This window comes from Dermochelys coriacea, chromosome 6 (assembly GCF_009764565.3).
Source record: "Dermochelys coriacea isolate rDerCor1 chromosome 6, rDerCor1.pri.v4, whole genome shotgun sequence".
Classification (NCBI taxonomy): Eukaryota; Metazoa; Chordata; order Testudines; family Dermochelyidae; genus Dermochelys; species Dermochelys coriacea.
Window position 1 is genome coordinate 111396978 of NC_050073.1, and position 27424 is coordinate 111424401.

General features: G+C 39.7%; 1 protein-coding gene across 5 annotated transcripts; it reads left to right on the forward strand.

The window, feature by feature from the left end:
• The first annotated feature begins 4681 nt into the window (after positions 1 to 4681).
• On the forward strand, positions 4682 to 27399 carry LOC119857161 (inverted formin-2-like). 5 transcript variants are annotated; one of them, XM_038405672.2, is made up of 17 exons: positions 4682 to 4840; positions 7046 to 7159; positions 8831 to 8886; positions 9242 to 9757; positions 10695 to 10837; positions 11388 to 11449; positions 13432 to 13534; positions 14385 to 14467; positions 15559 to 15659; positions 16426 to 16496; positions 16657 to 16764; positions 19453 to 19523; positions 21022 to 21139; positions 22050 to 22214; positions 22843 to 22945; positions 24845 to 24985; positions 26626 to 27369. In XM_038405672.2, exons 4-17 carry the CDS (start codon positions 9268 to 9270, stop codon positions 26679 to 26681), a joined length of 1815 nt encoding a protein of 604 aa, XP_038261600.1. In that variant the 5' UTR covers positions 4682 to 4840; positions 7046 to 7159; positions 8831 to 8886; positions 9242 to 9267; the 3' UTR covers positions 26682 to 27369. The 5 variants fall into 5 exon arrangements, with proteins under 5 accessions (XP_038261600.1, XP_038261604.1, XP_043373682.1 ...); XM_038405676.2 differs by lacking the exons at positions 4682 to 4840; positions 8831 to 8886 and adding an exon at positions 6300 to 6761 and having other exon boundaries at positions 26626 to 27370; XM_038405678.2 differs by lacking the exons at positions 4682 to 4840; positions 7046 to 7159 and having other exon boundaries at positions 8722 to 9147; positions 26626 to 27370.
• The last annotated feature ends 25 nt before the right edge of the window (positions 27400 to 27424 follow it).

Consider the following 27424-nt stretch of genomic DNA (forward strand, 5'->3'; position numbering starts at 1 on the left):
AGTAATAATTTTCACATAGTTATTTTCTCTCATAGACCTTGTCTATGAATTTACAATAGTTTTTGACCTACAGATAGTGCTAACAATTTCCACATTCAGTATAATGTCAATGGGAGTTGTGTGTAGAATGGGGCTAGAGTGGCTTTTGTGTACAAAAGTTATGCAAATACCTGTCTGCCATGGTCTCTTCGTTATTTGATTCACTTGTTATGTGCTATTTGGGAGAGAAGATTAGAGAAGCACCAAAGGAAATTTACAATAAATGTAAAAGTTAACCAATTTTCATCCCCTCTAAATGTAAAGTCTAGTTCTACAGTTAATATTTCTGGATTTCTGTATGTAAAGGATTGGTTTTCTGTACACAGTACTCTATTTGGAGTGCAATATAGAGCTTACCAACAATAAATCAGCACTATATGAAATCTTGCCTTTTTTATTGGGTATTAATTCATCAAAAAACAAATTCAGTCATGGAGTAGTCTGTGTTCTACCCGCTCTCAGTCACGCTTTGTGTAACGGTATGAAAAATGGTTGGTCCCGTCTAGAGCCTTGACTACTAGGTGGAAAACTTGGACCTGTAATTTCCCATGAGGGGCTGTAAAAATGGAGGGTGTAATACAGATAGGGCTCTAGTGTTTTTACAAGTGTATGATGACAGCCTGCTATGGTATGCGATTACACTTTCGGGAGCAACAATGCAGCTGTACTTTTGTTAAAAAGTGGGTACTAATTTTCCTGGTCTAGACAAGGTACCAGAGTTTAAAGACCAACAAAGACGAGCCCTTGTAACGTTCTGCAAGCAGATCAGCACATGAAAGAATTATATACACACACAGTTGTATATAATAGTGCATGATATATCTAGCTATAGAGTGATTATACATGTATTTGGGTGTGTATACACACACACACTATCCATATATATTACACACTCACATACACTTTGATCAGTACTAGTACACAAACTAACTCACAGTAGACTCTTAAATCCTTACAGTGTTTGCCATGAAAATCTTGTGTAAAAACGTGGGTAAAACTGCATCATGCAGAGCCAGACAGAATAGAGCAAAACTCCCTAACTATGCCACTGTTAGGGCCCAACTGGGCAAAAGCTCATCATCTTTAAAATTCAACTGGCTTAGAGAACTTATTGACCAAAGCCTGCAAAGAGACAACCTCAGACACTCGGGGCTTAAAACCAGTAGAAAATATGTAATAATGCTGTGATGGTGATAAAACTTTGCACCATGTGTCAGGATTCTACTGAACATTTGGCGAGTGCTGCCTTGCTGAACCACAAGAGAGAAAAACTCCACAGTGAGCCAGGAAACTACCACCTCTGGGGGGAGCGGTAACCCCAAAGCTAGATCAATTGCCTTTCAGGAATTAGAGTAAACTTCAGAGGATATCTCCACAGTGAACTAAACCAGATGCTAAAGTGAGGCATATTGACAACCGGTTGAGGCCACTGAAAGAAAAGTTTTCAAGCTTTTGCTCTCTCATTTCAAACATGCTTCCTACAGAGTTATCAGAATGGTTTGGCCTGTATACACTCCCAGATGAGGAGAGCCAGGGTGGACCTCTGGCTGACAAGGTTTCATTTTCTAGGACAAGCCAGGATATACATCAAAAACCTGTTCTGAGATGTTCTCCTGCAGAACTTGGAGACATTGGGGGAAGAGGAGAACTGTTGTTTCCCTTATGTGGCATCCATAATAATCCAATCAGTCCCTACTGAATTGGTTTGAATATAGTTATTAAGCCCCCTTGGTTGGATGGCTATCTATATTTACCAGTATCTCTTGGAAGTTTGGTATCTTTTGCTGACAACACCTACATACTGATTAAGGCTGGTTCAGCCAGTTCTGGGCACACAGAACCCTTTACAGGTTTCAGAGTAGCAGCCGTGTTAGTCTGTATCCACAAAAAGAAAAGGAGTACTTGTGGCACCTCAGAAACTAACACATTTATTTGAGCCTAAGCTTTCATGAGCTATAGCTCACTTCATCGCTGTAGCTCACGAAAGCTTATGCTCAAATAAATGTGTTAGTCTCTAAGGTGCCACAAATACTCCTTTTCTTTTTGCAGAACCCTTTACAGTTATTTAGCATTCAAAGAGGTCAAACACTTATTTCAGAATGTAGCCTGATTTGAGTGGGTTAGGGCTTAACTACAGGATAAGGCAATTTAGGAAGTCGGATAGAGTGATTACAAAATGAAAGTCATGAATACAGCTGAACTAGGTAGGCTTTTGCCATAGTGACGAATGAACACTCATACACATACACACACAGAGACAAGAAGAATAATGAAGGGAATCTACCGTTCTTCTAGCTACATTCTTTCCAAATCTCACAGATTTACTTTGAGACGTAAGGCTAGACCCACTCCCCCTGAAATCACTGGATACTCAGGCCCTGAGCCTCAATTTAGATATTTTAGCTCCTAACTTCCACTGAAATCAGTGTGTCCCTTTGATGCACTATGCACAGTTATACAGTACCTCTCTTGACAATTTTGGGTTAGGGTCAAATCAGTGGAAGTTAGGACCATAAATACCTTTGAGGATCTGGGCCTCAGTGCCTTGCAGGACAGAGCCCCCACTCACTAGGCAAACCCATTGTACCATGCTCTGTACAGCTGTTCCTTTGAGAGCCACTGGACTCCATCAGTATCTTTTCCCCTACTTGTTTTGCCACTTACATGACTAGCACCAGATGCAAGAGCTGCAGAAAAGTCGGTAGCAGTCATGAGTCCAGAGGTCCTTTCAAGAAGGTCACCAGGATCCTAATCCTGAAAATGGTCACCAGGAACGTAACACCCAATGAAAAGGAGGAAGGATGAAAAGTTGTGGGTTTTTTACCATGTTCAGTGAGCGTATTTCTTGTGGAAGTTGCCACACAGCCAGCTCTGGAGATAAAGGCTTCTGCTATCCACAAGGCAACTACAGCATAGATACAAGTGGTTCAAGTTTTTCCCAACCATCTCATGGACGTGCTGTAGCAACCCTAACACTTATAAAGGCAAGAGGGTAGTTTATGTATATTCAGCCCTTGGCCTCTCTGCAAACATGGGTGTGAGGGAGTGCCAATTGGAATTGTGGATTTTCAATAAATTGTGAGGTCATAAGGGGTCATTATGATTATCAAGCCTGACCTCCTGCATAAAAGAGGCCTGGTTTTGTGACATGTATGGCTGTCCACAAAGATCTGGACAAAGACCACAAATTCCTTTCACATATGCCACACGATAGCAAACACATGGTAAATCTCTTCAATCACTACCTGTCTGGAGTCCAACAACCATCCTAGAAATTGAAGTGTTTATAGTCTGTCACTAAACCCCTGAGCCATACAGTCCCCAATGAAGTTACTGAAGAATCTTCTTTGTCACAAGCATTAAGAAGTACAGTAGTTTTCTTTATGAATGTGCACAGTACCAAGGCTACCTGATTGGTATATGACCAGTCTCCCAGAACTATGTACGTGCTACTCTTGATTTATCTTTCACACTCTTCGGCACACAGTAGCTCTGTGATAATTCTGGATTAGGGTCATGGATATTTGCCAATGCAGGGTTCCCGCAGGAAACAGTTTTAAAATAGCTAACTAATAAACTAACAAAAAAACAGGATTATCATGGAAAAGCTGGCAGACCTTAAGGAAAAAAAAATTTGTTTTTAAATATGGATTCTAATTTAATCCAGCGCTGATATAACAGAGAAGCAAAGAATGATCGCTCACACATTGGTATAGAATAGACCTTGAACGCCTGTATATCATGAGCAATTACCTGGAATTTATCAGGGCTCTTATAGACAGGCAGCACTCAACAAAAGGAAAGACAATATTACAGCAGATTTGCTAAAAATTAGCATTACCTCTTTCTCCCTTTCTTGTTCCAAGTGTCTCTCATAAAACCTAGACATTATGTTAACTAAATCAGAAATAGGTGAGTAACTTAAAATATTGGTAATAAACAACACCATTCACAGCTCCTCTTGTTTTGGTGTCTTAATACAAATTTGTTGTTCTAACAATAATAATGTGCATACAGTCACAAACGGAAGTGTAACTTTAAAGTTGCTGCTGTTCCTTTAAAATCTATCCAAAACCAGAGCCTAGTGAATCCTTGAAGACCATATAACTTTTGCTGACATTGTTGAGAGAAAAGACTTTTGAAGGTAGGATGTTAAATAGTTTGCTTATTGGATAGGAATTAAGATCCCTGATTTCCTTTAAAACTGTGTTTAAGGTTTTCTTGAACATCTTTATCTCTTTATAAAGATCTCAAACAATAATGGGAAGACAAAAAAATTGTGAAATCACATAAATTAATAACATCACTTTACCAAATCCTTGACACAAGCAAAATACTAAATACCTGTTGTAACAATGTTGTTCATTGTGAGACAATCAGAAGTATGTACTCTCCAATGATTGGAAATGTGCTATATATGCGATTGATTAGCTTCCTGTCTGGTTTATTTATCTATCTTATATTTATATTTAGTTGGCTTCTATTTACTTAGTGAACAAGTCATTTTATTGCATTTCCAGAATAACTGATTTAAGTCCTACAATAGTTATATATTTCACATTTAAAACAAATACATTTGGATTCACTTTACTTTCAAATCGGCTTTTCAGATAAAGCTTCTGAGCTAGTATGTCTGCAAAAAAGGAAATGTCAGGTTTTTGAAGTGTCTCTATTCAGCAGATGAATGGGCTCTCAAATATCCACTACAGATAATGAGATCTGACATGATAATGTAGCTACCTATCTTCAACAACTCTAGGAACTGAAAACTGAGCTGTACAAAAACTCTCAGAAGTTAGAGGTAAGACAGACTTTTAAAAAAAAAATCTAACCTTTTAAAAAGTAAGAATTTAAATCCTAACTTGGGGAAATTGTGTGCTTCTACATCACATGTTTTCAATCAATTGATAAAATAGATGTATGTGAAAGAGATACACAGCTTGCCTTCTGTCATACAGACATCAGTAACTCTCCTAGGATTAGGCTGATTTAGCAGCGTATTGAAAAAAAATAGCCACAATATTGGCAGTTGTAGGTAAATTTACTTTAACTGGATTATCTCAGTTAGGACATCCTATTTCAATCAAGCTCTGGCTCCTTGCCTCTATGCATGCTAATATGATTGCTATTCCTTAGCTAGCCACCTGCATTCCATGAGATAACTGGTTCATTTTCACAGATTTCTATAGCAAGCCAGTCCTTGCTCTGTTTATTAAGGTATAGCTAAGAAGATTTAATTAGAATGATATGAGGACTCCTCTTAAATGCTTGAAGATAGTGAATTTTGTATGTAAAGATGCAGATATTCTAATAGTAAGAATCTTCTTGTGCAGCTTTTCTTTAAATATTCCTACAGGCTCATTTGAACACTAACTGCAATGCAAGCTAAAGTGCCCTTTAAATGATAATACTAAACTCTTAAGCTGTCTAACAGCATGGATTTCTCTAGAGGTTTTCAAAATATAATTTATGGTGGAACTTTGTTATAAATCCCTTTATCATTCAAAGCATATTAATTATAAGTGTACATAATTTATATTCACATTTATACAGGGGTTTTTTTTAAAAAAAGTTGCTCTACCTGTATAAGAATCCTACAGTAATCACTTAAAACCGTTCTCTGAAAAAAAAATAAAGCTTCCTAATTAAGTCTTACTGATTCCACCAATAGCATAATTAGCAAGCGTAACACTAGAAGTTTAGTATGATTATTTCTAATATGATATTTATCATCTCGTTTTAGTCTTAACACTTATAATACCAATAGGATTATTTCTCATTAAGATAGTTCACAGTAATAAAATTCTCACTTACCCTGCTAGAGTAATTACAAACATCTGTACAACTTTAATACAAAGATTGTAAGATCCTAAAGGGGATACATTAAGTTGCTTGAATAAAAGAAATCAAAATCTATTTTACCTTTGGGAAAGCATTAGTGATTATTTGTACAAAAATCATTATGGAAAGTCACTGTGAGAGACTTCAAGTAGACAGCAGATATAAATAATGCTCATTTGCTATTTTAGGTCTGTAGCTGTTGCCTATCTTAATCAAACTAAATTTTGAAGTGACTCTATTTCATACCTAAATCAAATGTAACTTTGACTGATTTGATGCTTTTGCTGGTTTCTAATGAAAAGCTCTTGTTCATAAATTAAGATTAAAAACCACAAGCCAACAATTTTACCACTTTCTTTTAACGTTGGTGCCATTGTTCCCAAGTTTACTGTGAAGATATTATAAGATCAGTGAACACATTGTTATCAGTATAAAAGGTACTGGCTTTTTAGGATGAGAGTTGATTGGATTACTTTAGAATTGTTAGGGCCTTAGAATAGGACTGGGAACCGGTAAATTTCTGGGTTCTAATCCTAACTCTATCATTGACTTGTGTATCCCTTTGCAAATTAATTAATTAATGTTAATCCAGAACTTTGGAAATACAAAGCATTATATAAATACTAAGTCTTCAGTCCAACAAACATGCCTGAGAAGAACTTTACTCATAGTGACATTAAAGTCAATGGTGCTACTCACATGTGTGTTAAGCCTGTGCATAAGTGCATGATCAGAGCCGTTGTTATTGCTGCTACATAAATTATTTAAAGGAGTAGATGTTTACCTGCAATCCTTAGAGAAGTCTTCCTACTGCCTACAGATCTCGCTTCCTTGCCATTTGAAGTGCAATAGGCAGTGTTTCCACCTGCTTTCCTCTTGAGGTTAGTGATGAAGAGGACTAGTAAAGTTTGTTCTAAAATGTCAGTAGGTAGCTAAGGAAACTAGGAAGCATCTCCACGCCTTTTTTCTTTTTCTTTTTTTTTGACTTAGGTAATTCTTAATGCCCTCTCCCTACCCCACCAGTGGCCTTCCCACATCTTTTCACAGAACATTTGCAAGGCAGTAGGCTTTGTCTCTCCACCACTTTCATGTTGGTGGTTTACTGTGGGGGACACTCAAATGTTCTGCTAGATAGCTATAACATTGTTTCATATATTCCTTCCAGTCTGCCATTGAGACAGCTATGTTCTCTAGGTGAGAGAGGCAATAGGGATCAGTGGATAGGCCACTAGACTGGGAGTCAGGAGACCAGAAGTCTACTTTCATTCTGCTACCTCAAGTAAGTCACTTATCTTTCTGTCTATTTTCCCCATCTATGAAAAGAAATTAATGTTACTCAGCCATCTTTTGTACAATGGTTTGAGATATGTGGAGGAAAGGCTTATATAAGAGCAGTATTATTGTTTAGATGTGGTAGACTGCCTTACATCTCCGTGGGTAAGTCCATTGTCTGATCAGATATTATTAGTATCCCATGTAGACCAAATGATATAATAATAAGCCCATAGGGTTGTCAAAAGCAAAATGTTCTTTAGATATTGATCTTATAGACTAGTATCAGAGGGGTAGCCATGTTAGTCTGTATCCACAAAAACAATGAGGAGTCCGGTGGCACCTTAAAGACTAACAATTTTATTATGAAAGCATAAGCTTTCATGGGTAAAAAATCCACTTCTTCAGATGCATAGGCTAGTATCTTTCACAGAATTCTAAGGTGCCAGCAAACTTCCTTTCCCAGGCATTCTAGCAGCTTTTTGATCAGTGGTAGTTGTAATGGAACTGAGATTTACTTTATGCTAGTCACAGAAATGGATGCCATTTTAAAAAAAATCATTACTAAAGGATTGGACTACGTGCTCTAGGAGATCACCGTGATATAAGCAGTGAGAAATTAGGTCCTAGTCCTACAATTTGGTCCATGGGGGCACAAAAGGCTGCTGGTTTCCCTGAGACCTCTTTCAATTTGTCCATCTCTACAACTTCTCCTAACTAGTTCCTATACAGGACCTACATCAGGTTCTTCCTTGCAATTGTCTTGCTAGCAAGGGATCTTTCTGATCATCTTCCCATTCATTCCACACTTCAATCAAATATGGTGGGGGGAAGTTCACAGGGACTTCATTTGACCAGGCATTCAGAACTTGAACCTCCGTTTGCAAACACTTATGCCTGTGAGAAATCCCACTGAATTCAATGGGACTACTCACTCGTATAAAGCTAGGCATGTGTATGCAAGTTTTCTGGATTGGGACCCCTGTTTAAAGCTGTACTAGCCTTGTTCATTTCTCCAACCTTAGCCACTATGTTGCTAATTAGCTAGTCACTGAGTGTAGGAAACAGTAATATTTTCTGGCCTGTTGACAGTACTAGTTTTTAAAGCATACTGACACAACCACCTCTTTGAAACACTGAGGAATGTGTTGTGATGTGTTTGGATCAGCATGGCTACTATAAAGGAGAACTATGCCTCTCCAACCTATTAATATTCTCTGGGAGAATCCATAGAGTAGTGAGTGAGGGAGAACCACTGGATATGATTTAGCTGAACTTTCAAAAAGCCTTTGAGAAGATCCCTTGCAAGAGGCTATGAAGGAAACTAACCAACTGCAGGATGAGAAGTAAAGATCTATCCTGGATTAAAAATTGGTTGAGAGAAAAAACAAAAAGTAGGAATAAATGGCTAATTTTCAAGCTCGTCTGCAGTTTACTCATGCCATATGTAGGCTTCTAGGGCAATGAGTCAGCCCAGTCAAATAACTCTGGGCTATCCCCAGGTGTAGACTATTTACTCATATTACCTACAGCTTCTTTCAGGGGCCTCTCATTTCTGAAATTTAAGTAATTTCAGTGGTAATACTTAGGATCATTGGATCTCAGGCCTGGGTGACTCATTCTAGGTGTGGCTTCCCCTGGGTTCTATCAGATTTCTGTCTGGTCTTTTCCCTCACAGGTGAATGACTCTGGGAAGGGAGAAGCGTCTGCACTGGCTTCCTCTCAGTCCTTGAAGTAGGTGAAACAGCCCAATGAACATATGAGTGATATGGAAAGAGAGCAACAAGGAAAGCAGAGTGATTGTTTCCCATTAGCTAGTACTTGCTGCTTGTTGCAAGGGTGGGGATACAGTGGAGATGGTGCGTGGGTCTGTGGTCTGGGCTTTGCTCTCATTGATGCTGGATTATTCCCTGACATGGACATGTTAAAACCATGTTTAAAATAGAATTTGCTTGTACAAAGCAGATTTAAACATCACCAGGTGAAATATTTCAAGTAAGGCCTGATCCTTTGTATTTCCGGATGGAATTTTGCACTAACTGTCAGCACTGGAGAATTTTGCTAATCCATAGGCCTTATTATTTTGTAGAATAAGAAAACAACATTGAGGAAGCCATGGAGGGACTTCCAGCACACAAGAAATGTCCAAATAGTAACAAGGTGGCACAAAATAAATTGGTGCAAAAAGTGAACAAGTGTATTCAAGTTGATGTGGACTTAGAAGAAGAGTACCTCAGTGAAGATCAGAACACTGCTACAACTATCTACCCTCCAGAAACACCAACCCTTTCACGGCAGCCACTAAGAACTTCAGAGAACTCTCTGTCTTCCCAGCTACTGGCCTGTTCAGCACTGCCAAGGCAGTGTGCACCTCCACTTCCTGCTCTGCCACCGTCACTCCTGCCCCCGCCACCACCTCTGTGGCCTTGCGTTGGGCGAAGTATGGGACTCATGCCTCCCTCTTATCCCCCATCATGCAGTAATACTGCATGTGATGGTGCTTCTTCTGGACATGAAAGCCAGCCTTGTCCTAAGAAGGTAAAGACACCAACATTACGAATGAAACCATTTGACTGGCAGAAGCTTCCCTTGGATGTGGTGAGAGGTAGGTGCTTGTAATGCTGCATTCATGTACTTGCTTTACAACTCTTTAAGAAAAATGTCACCACTAAAGGTTAGGCCCTGATCACCGCAAGCTGCTCCATGTGGGTGGCTCTTTACATCTGCTCTGAGTCCCCCTCTGCCCAGAAGCAAGCATCCCACTGCACAGTGGGGCTTGAGAAACTGGGCTTTTAGTTAGTAGAAATATTTGCTTGAGTCAGAGGCCTTGTGGGAGAAGCACAGGACTGGGAGTCATAAGATCTGTGTTCTGTTTCCGGTTCTGCTAAGTGAGGCCTTTGACATGTCACTCAACCCCCCCCCCCCGCGCCTCAGTTTCTCATCCATAAAATGGGGTTAATACAGAGTCTTTACTAATGTTTTTAAAGCTTTTTGGATAAAAGGGTTTATAGTACTACAAATTCAGTTAGAGAGCACAATAATGCTTTAGCAATGAACTTCACCAATGTGTGGAGTTGGCTTTTTTTTTTTTAACTGACGTTCTGACATTATTATTTTTGATGGAAGCAGCGAAACAGACCTTGCATTGCCAGAAAACATCAGTCACCTGCCCATTTCCAGGATTGTTTATGTGGCCTTGGGAGTCCTTAAGTATTTTAGGCAGAGATATTAATCTAATTTGAGCTCAACGTCCTGTGTGTACACACTGCTACTCTGCAATATGTAGCTGATCAGCTAGAGTAAACAGAGGTTAGTAGAATCCATTTAGCTCGGCTGCTGTCTTCAGTTCATTTAATTACAAATGGCTGTAGTTTTCCTGATTTTAATTCACCTTCAGACTTTTGGGATATTGTCTGTGGGAACTGCTGCTCTTCGATAATTTCCCAGTGTTTCCCGTCTAATAAGTAATATTGTTTTGAACGTGATGTGTTGAGTTTTCAGATGTCTCTATAGTCCCAGTCTTATTATCTTGTCTTTTTCAGAAAGTCGCTCCATGTGGGCTTCAGTGACCAGCAGCAGCAATGACTTTATAGAGCCTGATTACACAAGCATAGAGCAACTCTTCTGTGTTTCACAAACAAGCCCCAAGGAGACAGCAGTACCCAAAATAAAGGAACCAAAAGAGGTACTTGGGCATGCCTCACTTCTGGCTATGGCAAAGATCATGGAAATGGCTTTCTTAAAATGAAAGACTTCTATTTTTGGTCATCTCCTGTATTTTTATACCATAGTTGACTCTTTATTCTTATTAGCCTTTAATAATGCAGTAAGATGCTAAGGATATATTCCCTCCCCATGCCTTTGATAGCATGTGGCTTATGCTTTTAGGGTACATGATGGACAGCTTTACAGTAAACAATATTTCATCAGTGTCAATGAAGGTTAGATGCAGTCTTGTGGTGGGTACTGGCTGGAAGTCAGGCACGCTAGGGTACTCTGCCACCTTACAGTCTTTGGACAAATGACTTCACCTTTCTGTGCCTCAGTTTCCTCTAGCTATAAGCAGGAGATGATACTTGCACTCCTTTGTGAATTGCTTTGAGCTTAACTTATGAAAAGTGCCATCTAAGTAATATAAACCTGATACACTAAAATCAAAAAGCCCTTGCCTATATTTTATTAAAATCAAGGAAAATGTTTCTTCTCATCTGATTGATTGCTTTTTTTTAACACAGATCACATTTATAGATATGAAGAAAAGCCTTCTCTTGAACATATTTTTGAAGCAATTTAAATGGTAAGATTTGATGAGTATCTCATTGTTTGAATAAAATACAACAATGGTATACAAATCAATTCAACAGAAATATTTTAGATCTGCTAAAATATCTATAATAGGGAGTCAAAATGTGTTTTTCTTTTAAAACAGTAAAATATGCCTGGCAATATATTCCTGGACCAAGTCCCAGATTGTGCTATAGGACCCAAGGGTGAATGGGCTAAGCAACCAGACTGGAAATATTGATACATAATAACAAAGGAATCTTTCAGATTGGTGCATCTGCTGGACATTAGTGACATAAATGTTAATTGCTGACATCAAATGTGCATGGAGATTCCTGATTGGAAGTTCTAAATCCATTTAATAATTTAAAGAAACACTTCAAGTAATTTAGACCCAAAATATAGTCAGTGTCTTGAGTCATCTTTTCTTTCAAGAGGAAAATACCCTACTAATTAATAATAGAATGTTGTCAAAATCATGAGCTGAATTAGCCCATGGGATGGCACGAAGGGGAGGCAATCGCAGCAGACCCTTTGCCAAATCTCTTCCACAGAGATTTCCCCATGTGATCACATGGTGAAGGTGTACTTTCTCCCCACACACACACACATACCCACCATGTAACAGGACATCTCCACTGGAGCCACACTGCCATGTACTCCCACCTGGCCATGGCTGCTCCAGGACCCACCTTTAAGAAGAAATCCATACCTTGGAAGGAATGTCCCGGAAAAGATAACTCCGCGCCAGCCTGTATTAACTTAGTATAAATGCTGCTTTCTGTGTGTGATGTAGGGGTGGAAGGATGGAGAGAATGGTATGTAGCCCATCCGGTCACTGCTTCCTCCCTATGCATGGACCCCTAAATGTAGAGAGAGGCTCACGTGGGATCAGAGAGAGGTTGGAATGGTGTTGCAGAGCTGGCTGAGCCTGCCCTTCCATTTGTGAGTGACGAGATCCATGTAAGCGTGACCTCCTCTGCTCTCAGCTTGGTGGTCATGCTCCATCCCAATTAGTATAGCAGTTGTAGTTTTGCAGAACCAACACCAGAATTTTTTGGATTCATGTCAAATGTATCTTGTTTCACCAAGTTTGGGACAGCAGGGAGAGGTCATGAGGGGGTTCAGATAAAAATTCTGGTTTGGGCCCATTCCAAACTAGTGACATGTCTTCATTACAGCAGGAAGAGAGTTGTCTTTTGCTTTGACTTCTCTGAAAGGTGGGGTGGGAGGGAGGAAGGGGAGAGGAGGAAGCTGGTGGGGGAGAATCTTTCCCTATGATACTGGAAACTCAACCAAACTAAAAACTGAGCCCTTTAGGTGAGCTGTAGCTCACGAAAGCTTATGCTCTAATAAATTTGTTAGTCTCTAAGGTGCCACGAGTACTCCTTTTCTTTTTGCAAATGCAGACTAACACGGCTGCTACTCTGAAACCTGTCTTTAGGTTCAGTGTGCAAGTCAAGTGAAGTTCAAAATGTTGCCAAGAAACATAAACAAACACAGTGACAACTACATTAGTCTTCTAAAATTCTTCCCATTTTAATAATCTAAGGGATATGGACAAATGGAAGGTTTGCCTTTTGCACAAGCTGAAAAACTGGATGATCATAAGGCTCATTAAGTAACTTTAGGAATGGTTCCGAGTGAATAGACGTCATTTGAGGTGACTATGGGCTGCTTGTCGAGCCTGTATCTGCATGTGACTGAGTGATAGCAGGAGCTGCAGATGAACAATTCTTCCTTTCTCTCTCTCTTTTTTTTTTTTAAAGATTTGTTTCTTACCTATCTTGACAGTTTTCTTTCTTAGTATCATCCTATTTTTCTAGCACACCTATGATCCTAGAAGTAAAGGTAGGTAAACACATTAGAGGGGAGAAAAGCAGTAACTTCCATTTGACCTTGATCCATTACTGATGCAATGTTAGTAGAATCAGTTCCTCTTATTTTTGGCATGTTGCTCCTAGTTCTACTGCAGCTTTTAAGTCTTTCCTGCAGCTCGAATGAGGAGGTTGCTGGCATGATTGAGAAAGGGGACAGGACCAAGTTTGATGCTGACACTCTGAAGCAGCTAATTAAGCTACTGCCTGAAAAGCATGAGGTATTGACACTATTTATTAATTCTTACACGTCTGCAGTGTGCTTGGTTCTGTACAAAATACAAAGTCCCAGTCCCAGCTCTTAAGATCTCACATTGTATGGGACAGATTCTGCAACTGGATCCAAGGGTGCTCTAAGAGATAATGTGTCTTCCTATCTGGAGCTGATTGCAGGATCTGGCACTGAGACAAAGATTAGACAACATCACACTGGGAGATTCAGAGTGGATATCGTTTAAAACACTGGGTTTAGCACAGTGGTCCTTTTAAATTGGCTGGGTGGTAGTCTAATGTTAAAATATGTTAGCACAGTGGTTTTCAACCCTTTTTCATTTGCAGACCCCTAAATTTTTTTGAATGGAGGTAGGTGCAGACCTCTTTGGGAATCTTAGACATAGTCTGCAAACCCCCAGGGGTTCATGGACCACAGGTTAAAAACTACTGTGCTAACATATATAGGCTTCTCTAGAGAAGCCAGATTTCCAGATGTACTTCAGTAATAAGGAGGAAACTTAAGTTCAGAAGTGGCTGCCTAACTTGGGTGTATATTAATACTAATTTGTCTGTTGATAGATCCTCAGATCCCCCCCCCAGTCACAGACCAGGACCCCATTGTGCTGGGTGCCGTACAAACACAGAACAAAAAGATTGTAAGCTCTTTAGAACAGAGACCATCTATGAATTTGCACTCACAAAACAGTCCTTGCATGCCCAATTGCCCACCTTGTCCATGTAAATACTCACTGACATGTGCAGCATTAGGCAGTCACTTTTAAAAAGTGGGCCCTGTATGAGTATGGAATGCAATTACCAAATGCAATTATTAGTGTTAACGGATTTATTCCTTGTTAGATAGAGAGCCTGAAATCCTGCAAAGAAAAAGCAAAACTAGCAAATGCAGACCAATTTTATCTCCTGCTCCTTGGGATTGCTAGGTAAGGGAAATCTTCACTGATTTCAGTGTGTGTGTGTGTGTGTGTGTGTGTGAGAGAGAGAGAGAGAGAGAGAGAACACTATCAACATGGATCGTCCCTGGGGACTAAACCCACAACACTAGATGCCTGTGCCTCTCCTGCTTAATCTTAAATAGCAACTCCTCTATTTGCAGCTGTAATAGACTCCTTTCTTCTGTGCACCAGCCACTGTCAGGGGTCACATAATACACACTAAATAGTGGATTATGTATGTGCAAGGCAATGTTTGACCAGAGGAGCAGCCTTCCTGAATTAACTGGGCAGACTGGCAGACGTACAGTCATCTTTGTACTATTTATGAGGACACTGTGACGTTGTAAATTATAGTGGTATTCTACAAAAAATCTGAAGGTTTGACTATTCTGCATTCACAGAGAGACTGTTTTTAACATTCTGCAAAATGCTGTAGAAATGTAATTTATATCGGTCTCAAACTGCATTTATTGCTTTAAAATAACCCTTTTAAAATGCTTTCTTGGCTATTCTAACATTTGTATACGTTACTGTGGATCATTGTGCATCACTGAGAAGGATTCAGGATTTCCATGCATGCCTCTCATTTAAGAGGAGAAGTACAAACCACAGCCAAAGCTATATAACAGGAAGCAATGTGGTTTAGTGGACTGGGTCTCGGGAAACATGAGTTCTATTCCCATTTCTGCCACTTGCCTTCTGGGTGACCTTGGGCAAGTCATTTCACCTCCGTATGCTTCAGTTTCCCCATTTGTAAAGCACTTTGAGATCTACTGATGGAAAGTGCTAAGTATTATTATTTTATTACCATAATTGCAATGATGTGTTTTTCTTGTGTAGGTTGCAATATGATGTTGCCTACGTGGGTGTTCTGGTAGGAGGGGGTATGTTTATAGGACACTTGTCTAAATGTCTCGGAGAAGGTTTGATTTATTTGTAATCTAATCCAATGAGGGAAATGTCTCACGTGGTGGCATTAAGAGAACAAGATAACACTTGTGCTGGTCTTAGTTCAGCAATGTGTTGCTGTCATGCTAGACATGTTTCAGCTTATTTCTTGCATTGACTTTCTCTTTTAGCTACCAGTTGCGAATTGAATGTATGCTGTTATGTGAAGAGACAAGCAGTCTATTGGATTTGCTGTGGCCCGAAGCACACATGATCAGGAGAGCCTGTGAAAGTAAGTGGGATGCAATTGTATCACTGCTTTGGGCTCAGAGCCAAGTGAAAACTCACTGTTAGTTGAAATTAAATGACACCTACAACCTAGGCTGGATGAGTCTCTTATTATCTAAACAGGAAGCTCTGTGGGAGCACTAGCCACAGATTTCCCATTTCTGGAATATTTGATGCAGGATTGCAATTTGTACAGTTCAGCTGTGAGATGGAACACACAGAATGGGGGAATGCTTCTAGCAGATTGTGAGTAAAATATAGGTGTGCTGACTAACTCCTACCAAAGATCTCCACTAGTGAGGGGGAAGGTCCCAAATTCTACATATAGACCACTTATTTTTTGTTTTAATGTAGGCTTATTTTTGTGTGTACCTTTTTTTTTTTTTTTTTTAACCAGTGGGAACATGCACAGCAAAACACCTGATGATGACCCTTTTGGCCTGATCCACTTCAGAAATTGTTCAAGCAGTTCTTCCTACTATTGATGAATTTATACACAGACGTATTCTAAACATAAAGGGAAGATCAACTTTCCGCACAACTATACAATCAAAGCCTACTTGGGCCACTTTTATTCAACTTATTTATTCCTGTTTCTTTTTGTACTGGACAAACAAATCCTATGCCTGGCATGTTTCCAAAGCCAGAATAATACTGGCCTTGCATACTCTGAGAAAAGATCTTGGGCAAGCCCTATTTAAACTTCAGGAAAATCCAATTTCCATGTCTTCACTGAATTTATTTAAATCATCAATTTTTAATTTTTTTAGCTCTTCTTACCAGTCACCGGCTGCCCATTTTCTGTCAGTTGATTCTTAAAGTTGGAAATTTTCTGAACTATGTAAGTAAGGTTTTTAAAAATCATTACATTTTTATAAATGGTAAAATATCATTTCAATCCAGTCTCCTGTGTGTGTATAAAATAAAAATAACAAAAATTGAATAATGGAGCTTTATTTATTTTAAGCTGAAACAAGGATTTTATTTTATCTATCTTTTAGGGGCGTCACACTGGAGATGCTGGTGGTTTTAAAATTAACGCTTTGCTCAAACTAACTGAAACCAAAGCAAACCAAACTCGTATTACTCTGCTCCACCATATTTTGGAGGTACCATTGCAGTTTCTTACTGGGAAGTTAGTCTTGCATGTAACATATTTTCAGATGTACATTCAGCTAATGTTAATGTGCTCTAATTTAAAATGTACCTCATTTATCTTTTAAGATCTACCCCTGTACCTGTTGAAGACAGTGGGAGCTTTGCCATTGATCTCAGTGAGGACAGGATCAGATTCATACACAGTGCCGTCTAAATTATACCGATGTCCTGTTCTTGACTTAACGTATAAATGGCCATACTAATCAGACTATCTAGCCCAGAATGCTGTTGTATGACAGTGGCCAGTGCCAGATACTTCAGAGGGAATTAACAGAACGGGAATTTATCAAGTGATCCAGCCTCTGTCGTCCAATGCCAGCTTCTGGTAGTCAGAGGCTTGGGGACGTACCGGAACATGGGGTTGCATCTCTGACCATATTGGCTAATAGCCGTTGATGGACCCATCCTCCATGAACTTATCTAGTTCTTTTTTAACCCACTTATATTTTTGGCCTTCACAACATCTCCTACCAATGAATTCTACAGGCTGACTGTACGCTGTGTGATGAGATACTTCCTTGTTTGTTTTAAACCTGCTGCCTATTAATTTAATTGGGTGACCCCTGGTTCTCATGTGAAGGGGTAAATAACACTTCCTTAGTCACTTTCTCCACCCATTCATGATTTTGTAGACCTCTTAAAATATTGCCCCTTAGTCAGGGGTGGATTAGGGTTTTGTGAGGCCCCTGAGCCAGAGCAAGTGGGGGCCCCTCCCCACCCCTTCCGCTTGCAGTTCCCTCCCCCCTGCGCCCGCTCCTGCTGAGGAGCGGGGGCTTGCAGGAGTGCTGGATGGGCAGAGTGGAGCAAGCCCCCATGCCCCGATCCCACTCCCCGGCTGGAGCGCTGGGCAGGCGGAGTTAGGCAAGCCCCCATCCCTCAAACCTGCTCCCCGGCAGGAGCACCGGATGGGTGGAGCTGTCAGGGTGCAAGGGCAACCATTTTTCTGGGGGGCCCCCAATTGGCCGAGGCACCTGGGCATAGGCCCCATTGGCCCTATGGCTAATCTGCCACTGCCCTTAGTCGTCTCCCTTTTTCTCATCTGAACAGACTCGGGTTTTTAAACTCTCTTCATATGGAAGCTGTTCCAGGCCCTTAATCGTTTTTGTTGCCCTTCTCTGTACCTTTTCCAATTCCAATATCTTTGTTGTTGTTGAGATGGGGTGACCAGAACAGCCCATAGCATTCAAGGCATGGATGTGTCATAGATTTATATAGTGGTTTTATGATCTTTTCTCTTATTTTCTATCCCTTTCCTAATGGTTCCCAACATTGTTAGCTTTTTCGACTGCTGCTGCACAGTGAGCGGATGTTTTCAGAAAACCACCACAATGACTCCAAGATCTCTTTCTTGAGTGGTAACCACTGATTTAGACTCCATCATTCTGTATGTATAGTTGGGTTTATGTTTGCCACTATGCATTACTTTGCATTTATCAGCTTTGAACTTCATCTGCCCTTTTCCCAGATCATTTATGAGCATGTTGAACAGCTTTGCTTCCAGTACAGCTCCCTGGAGTGGGGGGACCCTGCTAATTACTTTCTGAAAACTGACGATTTATTCCTACCCTTTGTTTCCTATCTTTTAACCAGTTACTGACACATGTGAGGACCTTCCCTCTTATCCCATGACGACTTAATTTGCTTGAGACCCTTTGGTGTGAGACCTTGTCAAGGCTTTCTGAAAGTCTAAGTACACTATATCCACTGGATCACCCTTGACCACATGCTTGTTGACCCACCCAAAGACTTCTAATTTTCTTGGGAGGCATGATTTCCATTAATAAAAGCTTTTTTAATGTAATATATCCTTGCTGCTCCTTTTGTCTCCTCCTCCTATCTTTGCACCTTCATTCATGCTATTCCTATGCTAGGGCCAATCTGCCAAATTAAATGAATTTTCTGTCCTCTATTAGTGAGAGACGAGAGGTCAGGTTCTTGCAGCGCACGGGCCAGCTGGTGTACATTGGCCACAAACCCTGGCGAGCACCACGCCAGTGAAAGGTGATTCTGCAAGTGGTGTAGAGCTGGAACAGAGGCTTGTATGGCCCACATTCTCTCTGGTGCTGGCGAGGCAGGAAAAGGGGGTGTGGTTAGAAGAAAGGTGTCTTCAGGATGTTCCTTTGCCATGCCATTCCTGGGTTGTATTTTTTTGTCCCCTTGTAGGTGTAATAGGCCAGCGCAAATCAGCACAGTCATCAGGTTGCTTTGTCGACACAGTGTAAATGGAGAGCATCTATAGGAACATACTGGGGTCAGAGCAATTCAAAGGAAACTTTACTCACACACCTCTGATTTGACTTCTGTGCATTTTGGCCCTGCCCAAGAATCTGTTTCAAGAAGAGTTTCTTGTTAGGTATGTGGAGGGTCTAGCATGTAGCACTTACTATAAGATGCAGCATTTACCCTATATGTACCAATGATCAGATTTCAACATAGTAGAGTCAGATAAACTGATACTCCCCATGTGTACAATGTGTATGAGACTATTTAAGTCAATGGTGTAATAACAGGGCTAAACTTACCACAATACGTGTAAACCGTACTTTCTTAGTTCTCACTTTTTAAAATTAAGCGTCTCGGTGCACACATGCATAAAGAAAGGCACTATACAAAATAAACAAATTTCACTTTCATTTTAGGAAATCGAAAAAAACCACGCGGATCTACTACAGCTTCCCAGTGACCTTGAATGTGTTTCAAAGGCAGCAGGGTATGACTTTTTTTTTTTTTTTTAAATCTTTAAGGGTGGGATCCACAAAAGTACTTGGGCACATAAACCCCAGACTTAAGTGCCTAAAACAGGCACTTAAGTTCCAGTTTGGGCTCTACCTAAATCCATAAAACTCCTGTCAAATCCTGTAGGCACCTAAACTTGCTCTGAGTCTGTTTCCAGAGTCAGAGGTCCTGAGGTGCCTATAGTTCTGCCTCTGAGCATGTGCATTGCTGCAGACTGCCTAATTGCTCGGTGTGATTTCACAAACCAATGGAAGCTGGGCATTCAGCTGCATAAGTCATATGCAAGGCCTGATCTGACCAGTATGCATGCTCAGAGGCATCCTGCTGGATCAGGTCCAATTCAAAATCTGGCTGGATGAGGAGCCGCTGCCATCTGCCTTATAACTTTGTAGCTCAATGGTTGGAGCACTTGCCTGGGATATGGGAAAGCCAGGTTCCATTTCCCCCTTCTCAGGCAGAGGTGGAGAAAGGATGTGAACAGGGGGTTCCCACCTCTCAAGAGCAGTGCTCCAACCACTGAGCTATGAGATATTCTGCGGTGGGGCTCCCTCAGTTTCTCCTGCTAAAGCTATTCCACTATGGATAAATAATGAAAGAAAGACAGGACCCAGGGTCTCCCACCTTTTAGGGGGGGTGACCATAATCACTGGACTACAGAGTCATTTTCTTTCTCTTTTGCCTAATGACTAAGTATTTATCCACAGAAGAACACAGTAATTGAGGGAACACTACATCAGAATTAACATTATAACTAGTGCTGATTTATGCTATATGCATTCACAGAAACTCTGTGGTATTCCAGGAGTCTTATATTTTCCTTGCAGCTAGTCACTGAGAGAAACTGTAAATCTGAAGATGGACTCATCTGGTCAAGCAGTTGCTAAATAATTAAATGCAAAGAGCGTATTGATTTTAAGAAAATAGGTTGCATTTTGGCTTTAACTTAAATTCTGAAGAAGTAGCTTGCTAATGCTGTTGGAAGGTAAAAGTATAAATATTCCATTGCCTAAAGTTCAAATATGAGTATTAGTATAAACATGCTCATCATATATTTATGAATGTACTGGTACTGGGGTTACCCACTCCCTGAGAATTTTCAAAACAAATTTGCAAACCAAAAACCCTGTTGATTTAAATAGATATCCAGGTTTTTATTTGTAAATATGAAAGGGGGGATGGCTTTAATGCTGCTTTAACGGTTTACATTTGGATGTACAGTATAATTCTGCCTCACATTATGAGGATACAATGCTTTGCCTACCATGAAGGGATAATCAGAAACTGGAAAGTATGTTGGGGCCCCTATGCTGCAGCCACATATGCTTTTGCGGTTCCCCATGAGCGCAGAAGTCCACCCACTGGGATGCTATTGCAGGATTGGGATTTTACATCCTTCCTCTGTTAACAAACCAGGCTAGTCATTATATTGTTTGCAATCCTCTTGGTTTACTTCCTTCCTGTGGAATTTTCAGAACCAACTTTGAAGTTATGAAGGCAGAGACAGATGCCCATTTAAAGAAACTTTTGAAAATTGAGCATAACATGTCATCAATAGGTGATTTAAAAGCACAGTATGGAAAATCTATTCAAGTAAGTAACATAGGTCTGATCCATCTCACGCTTCCCTCTTCCAAGATGTCCCATATCTCTAGGAGGTCACAAACAGGTCAGAAAAAGGGGGGTGCCTTAATTCCTAGATGGGAGGAGGGTCCTGAACACTTTTTCAGAGTTCATGTGCGGTCGCAGTATGGAAATGGTTGAGAACCACTGGTCCATTTAATCCCCCCCCAAAAAAGCTAAAATTAAGATGTACCACTGCGGCATGACATCTTCTAGAAATGCCAAGGAGTTATTTGTGTTGTTTACTTGAAAAACTGTTCACCTTTCTGAAGAACAGCAAGGTTCTTTTGTATGCATTTATAAGCATCGATTATCACAGGTCCAGTCTTACTCTCCTTAACTTAACATAACAGGATCAGGCCCTTCCTATGTTTAGAAAGTAGGTGCATCTTAAACAAAACTAAACCCTTGTGTATGTATTGCATATCTCCAAAGTAAATAATTCACTATCACACCATCCTTCAGAGTCTGTCATGTTATGAAGAGATACTCTTAAAGCAGGATAATATTAATTAAGGGCATGGAGGCAGTCATGTTCCTCACCAATCTTCTGCTGAGCCATGTAATGCTGGCCAAGAACGCCAAGTGATCATGTTGTGACAGTGACCATACATGATGTGTTGCGGGTAGGTAGAGTTCCCCAATAGTTGCATACTTCTGAGGAAAACAACAATTATAAGTAAAGTAGCATACTGTAACCAGTTTTAACTTTCTATTAATTGCTGTGTTTCCAAAGCAAGCAGTACTTAAGAGTTCGGTCTGATTTTCTAAAAGCTATTGCACTGATTTGTTAACTACTTTGCCCCTACCCTTGAGACTTCAGAGTAATTGAGATGCATGTTGCTTTTAACTTGAATAAATTGCATTGTAAATGTCTCAGGGCCATATAAACCTTTCAAAAGAACTGGAGGAGGAGCTTGGCACCATTGCAAAGAAGGCGGCAGAACTTGCGGATTACCTCTGTGAAGATCGAAATAAATTGTCATTAGAAGATGTGTTTAACACAATGAAAACCTTCAGGGATTTATTTATCAAGACACTAAAGGTGGTTTACACTTGTGAATAATTAGGGCTAGATTGTGATTTGAACTTATCACCCATGCATGGAAGTGTGAATTCCCCTTCTCTTCTAAGCCCCTTTACACAGATATATGGGCTAGCCAGACCTTGGATCTGAGTGCATAGGAGTCAATGGGGCTGTTCACCTGCTTATGTCCCCTCCCCCCCATCCCCTCTCCAGCAGGTGTCCAGAGAATGGGTGAACAAACTAACACAAAAATCTATTATTTGTAACAAAGAATTATGGACGCTCCAATCTCTTGGGCTCTACTTAAAATGACTGGCTGGCCTCAGTGAAGTAAAAGCGAGTGATGTGTAAAAGTGAGTAGGCAAAACTGATACATTTTTAGAAGGGAGTGAAGATCTTACTGAATAGCAAGCCTCAAAACACGTTAGGCAAGGCCTACCAGGTGTTTACTCTGAAGAGCCTTCATTCTACCACTCATCCCACAGCCCAGAATCTGAGTGACTGAGTCACAGCAGTGGGTATCAAGTGAAGAAGCATGTTTGGAATAGCTTTTGCTTATAACTGCAAATATCTCCATCAGCTCTTCTCCAGTTAACTTTTCTCTTACATGTTTTATTTAACATTCTATCTGGATGTTTGGATGTAGGAAAACCAAGAAAGGAAAGAACAAGCTACAAAGGCAGAGAAAAGAAAGAAATTACTTGAAGAGGAGGAAGCTAAGCGTCAAAAAGGAGAATATGGAAAGATTAGTAAGTCTCACAAATGTATTTTGGAATTATTTGCACTTTTAAAGAGAATGTATGTCTGTATAGATGTAGATGATCTGATTTGTGACTGAAAAAGCGTTGGTTAATTTTCTAAGTCCTTGGCATACTTATTCCATCAGATATGAGAGAAATTTAAAAAAATACTAATTCTGAAGCCCTTTTTTCACACAAGGATGATAAAAATGTACACGCCTCTTTTCTTGCATCCCTCACAATGGGGCTAGAGCTGAAAATAATCACTCACAGTAAATAATGCATTAGTAGAAACAGAGACTAATTTCAGTTTGGAGGCTTCTAATTTCTTTGTATTTCTTTTAATGCTCGTTTGCATCTTTTTAGGATATGACTCCGTTAAGGAATATTTGAAACTAAGCTGTGTTGGGCAAAACACATGTTACTCTTCCCCTTCTCCTCCCCTTTTCTGTCCTGATTAGGGCTTTGATTCAGTAAATGTTTAAATTTAAGCACATGCTTTGCTGAATAGGAACTGGATGAGTTGTGTTCTTAAAGTTAAGCATGCACCTAAGTGATATGCATTTTTAGTGTAAATGTATGCATGTGTAAAGTTAAAATTCCATTTATATTTTAAGTTCACTTTACATGAAGGTTTGTGCCAGTAAAATTTGATTACTTGATTGTTCAGAGATTGAATGTAAAAGGAGCATTAGCACAGCTGAATGGGATTCATGTAAATGATTGGATGTTCACACACACATATTTTGCATTTTTCAACAAGCTCCAAGTAAGAATCTGTGGCCAAAAAAAGCTCAAATCTTCTTTAGCCCTATTGGTTTTAACATCTATTCCAGTTATTGATCTTTAGAAACTTCTACAGAAAAATCTGAATGTTGTGGTTGGTTATCAAGAGGGCCAAGATTGTCATTGGATAGTCTGTATTTCCAATATGTTGTCATTAGCACGTAACAGTACATTTAATGTAAGCTTATATTTAATGTAGTCTTGCTAATTAGAATAATCTACATTTTACTGTAAATACAAAAAGTAATTTAATATATTGGAAAGTTACTTAAATATAAAATTAAGAGTGAAATTTACCCCCCATGCAGAGAAACAGCACAAGGCCCTTCACCATTTAAGCTTTCCAACTTGGGTTTAAGAAGGACTCAAGTGGTGTTGGCCCACTGCATCCGGGTGAATCCCATCCTATATGGGTATAACTCAAACGTGAGTCGGGAATCTGGACTGAAGTTTCTTCCTCAATATTTATTGCAGAAAACTGTGCACCTAGCTACTTCAGCATTTGTGGCCATTCTTAGCTGCAATTCCTATTCACACTGAGTTTTATTAAAGTAAGCTTGGGAACTATCAGCTCTGATAAAGTTAGAACCTGGGTGTTTGTCTTATTTAAGCTCCCCTGAAAATTCTCATCCTATGTATACAACTCAGATATTTTAGAATCATGGTAATGGTGTTTTTAGGTTTTTTGTTTGTTTTGTTTTTTTAAGTAGATGAACTAGATTCCATTTTTAAGGAAGAAAAACTGGATGGCAATGGATTAAGTGAAATCCTATTAGCATGTACTGACCAGATTCTTAGGCCTTGGTCCAACAGAGAGTTAAGCACATGCTTAATTTTGCTCAGTGAGTAGTTCTATTGGAGTCAGTGAGACTACTCATATTGTATAAAGTTAATTAAGTGCATAAATCTTTGCAGGATTGGGACCTTAATCTTTAATTTACTGACACGAATGACTGTCACAAGATCCTTCAAGCCAATATCTGGTTTCTGTATCTGTGCATATAATTGAGGATCACATATCTGCAGATGACAGACAGGCCCTTAGCTGTAGCTGTCTCTCAGGATTTCAGAGCACACTGCATCAAAGTATTTTGATATGTATTATAATCTCATTCTTTATAGTTCAAAAAGGAGATGTGAGACCAGAAGCATGTGTCCCTGATGCCTTATTAGCAGATATAAGGGAAGGCTTTCAGCTATGGAAAACTACTAGGAACAAGTCTAAGCCAGAAATTGTTCCCAAAACCTCACCTACTGAAACTGGTAAGAGCACAGATCCAACTGCACTTGCAATGTGGCTACAGCTATTAAACTCTAGTCTTCCATTAAACAATGCTAAAAAGATATAGGTTAGGATTTTCAAAGAAGCCCAAGAGAGTTAAGAAGCTAGGTCCCATTGAATTTCAAAGGAATTTAGGTACCTAGCTCCTTTAGGCTACTACTGAAATCTCAGACATAAGAGATTATCTGCATTATTTTTGATGCTTTATAATGGACAAGAGATCATTTTTCTGCTGCTTCATTTTTCTTTAGCTTCTGTTACTTCAGCTTCCATTACCTGAAGTTACCAGGCAGTTACATTGTTGAAGTGCATCACACCAGCTTGCTTCCAGAAACTAGTCTATATATTATGTGTGCGAGATGCTGAAATATTTGTTTTGCTTTAGTTAATCAAGTGAGAAAGATGAGCTTATTTTAATGCAAACATGCATATATACACTTTCGTATTGTTAGAATTTTATATGAACTAATCTAATTACATGTCTTGTGTCAAGGTTCCTTCCCCACTCTGAACTCTAGGATACAGATGTGGGAACCTGCATGAAAGACCCCCTAAGCTTGTTCTTACCAGCTTAGGTTAAAAGCTGCCACCACCAAAGTGTTACACAAAGAACAGGGAAAGTGCCCACTTGGAAACTTCTTCCCCCCCCCAAACATCCCCCCCAAGCACTACACCCCCTTTCCTGGGGAAGGCTTGATAAAAATCCTCACCAATTTGCATCAGTGAACACAGACCCAAACCCTTGGATCTTAAGAACAATAAAAAAGCAATCAGGTTCTTAAAAGAAGGCTTTTACTTAAAGTAAAAGCATCACCTCTGTAAAATCAGGATGGTAAATACCTTACAGGGTAATCAGATTCAAAATATAGAGAATCCCTCTAGGCAAAACCTTAACTTACAAAAAGATACAAAAACAGGAATATACATTCCATCAGCACAGCTTATTTTATCAGCCATTTAAACAATACAGAATCTAACGCATATCTAACTAGATTGCTTACTGACTTTTTACAGGAGTTCTGACCTGCATTCCTGCTCTGGTCCCGGCAAAAGCATCACACAGACAGACAAGACCTTTGTTTCTCTCTTTTCCCCCTCCCCCCCCGCTTTGAAAGTATCTTGTCTCCTCATTGGTCATTTTGGTCAGGTGCCAGCGAGGTTATCTTAGCTTCTTAACCCTTTACAGGTGAAAGGTTTTTCCTCTGGCCAGGAGGGATTTAAAGGTGTTTACCCTTCCCTTTATATTTGTGACATCTTGTATTGCCAATATTGAAAAGATGTCTTTCAAATTGGACTGTCCAATGACAAGTGTAAGCAACACAGATACACACACAAAAGAGGAGGAGTAGGGGTTGGTTTAAACATCTGGTGTTAACTTATATTCATCTTATTTTTATACAAAAACTAGTAGCAGAAAGTAAAATTCTGTTAAATTGATGAAAAACAATACAGAGTTCAATGTATGGTACAGAAGTTCCACTGAATTAAAAGGGCCTGTCCTGCCGTCTTTGTGATCTCAAACCAGTCGCTGACTTCTAGAGCTGCAGAAGCAGACCCCAAAACCAGTTTCTTAAGCAGTGTTAATTTTTAGTGAGAGCCAAATTCTGCAATCCTTTCTCAGGTAAAATTCCAATTGTCTTCAGCAAGAAAGTACTTCAGCGTTTGGTCCTTAAATAATAAACTCGGAGATGTCAAAATGGTCAGCATCAATTGGAGAAGTGTGACTAATTGTTCACCCTTATCTACTACTTACAATGGTGGAAGATTCGAAGCTGCAAGTGAAACCAGTTGAAGGGAAATGTAGTTTTGTTGTTTGCTTCTTCTTTTCTCTTTGATCATTGATTTGCAGTGATAAAGTGTAATAGTGGTGAACAAGTACAAAGAACAGGCTCCAGGAAACAAGATACAGAAACTGAGTGTCTGATCATTAGTACTTTGAAATATAATGTAAAATTGAATCTTGACTGTTTATTAATGGAGCATCATTTAAAAATAGGTATACATTGTATTGTTTTCTATTTGTACTTGATGCATATTTTGTTCTTGTCTTTGTTCATCTCAGTACAATGCTAAAAAAAGTTGCCTGTTGTGTATGTTTTGTTTTCTATTAAGAAAAAATGGTCATTCTTTTACTAAACTGAGCCCTCCTGGTCTCTCTAAGCATACCCCTTAGCTCTCAAGCCTCTAGAGGTCACCTGTCTCTCAGGATGCAATCACATGATTCTCTCACTCTCAGACCTGGCTCTGGGTTGCAATCCCTTGGTACTAACTGTGATTATCTCATCAGGTCTGACCTAGACACAGACCCTGCAGTCCTGTATCTTCCAGGGCAATGACCGTGATAATCAGTGACCAAACAGCCTTCTGAAAGCAAAGTATCATTTATTTACAACAAAAGAATTTCAGAGAAAACATACATT

Excerpts from the sequence above, each read along its gene's own strand:
- LOC119857161 (XM_038405672.2), top strand. The coding sequence starts at position 9,268 with ATGGAGGGACTTCCAGCACACAAGAAATGTCCAAATAGTAACAAGGTG. Across the intron at positions 11,450-13,431 it reads TTTTTGAAGCAATTTAAATG|CTCGAATGAGGAGGTTGCTG; the intron begins GTAAGATTTGAT and ends TCTTTCCTGCAG. Across the intron at positions 21,140-22,049 it reads AGTATGGAAAATCTATTCAA|GGCCATATAAACCTTTCAAA; the intron begins GTAAGTAACATA and ends TAAATGTCTCAG.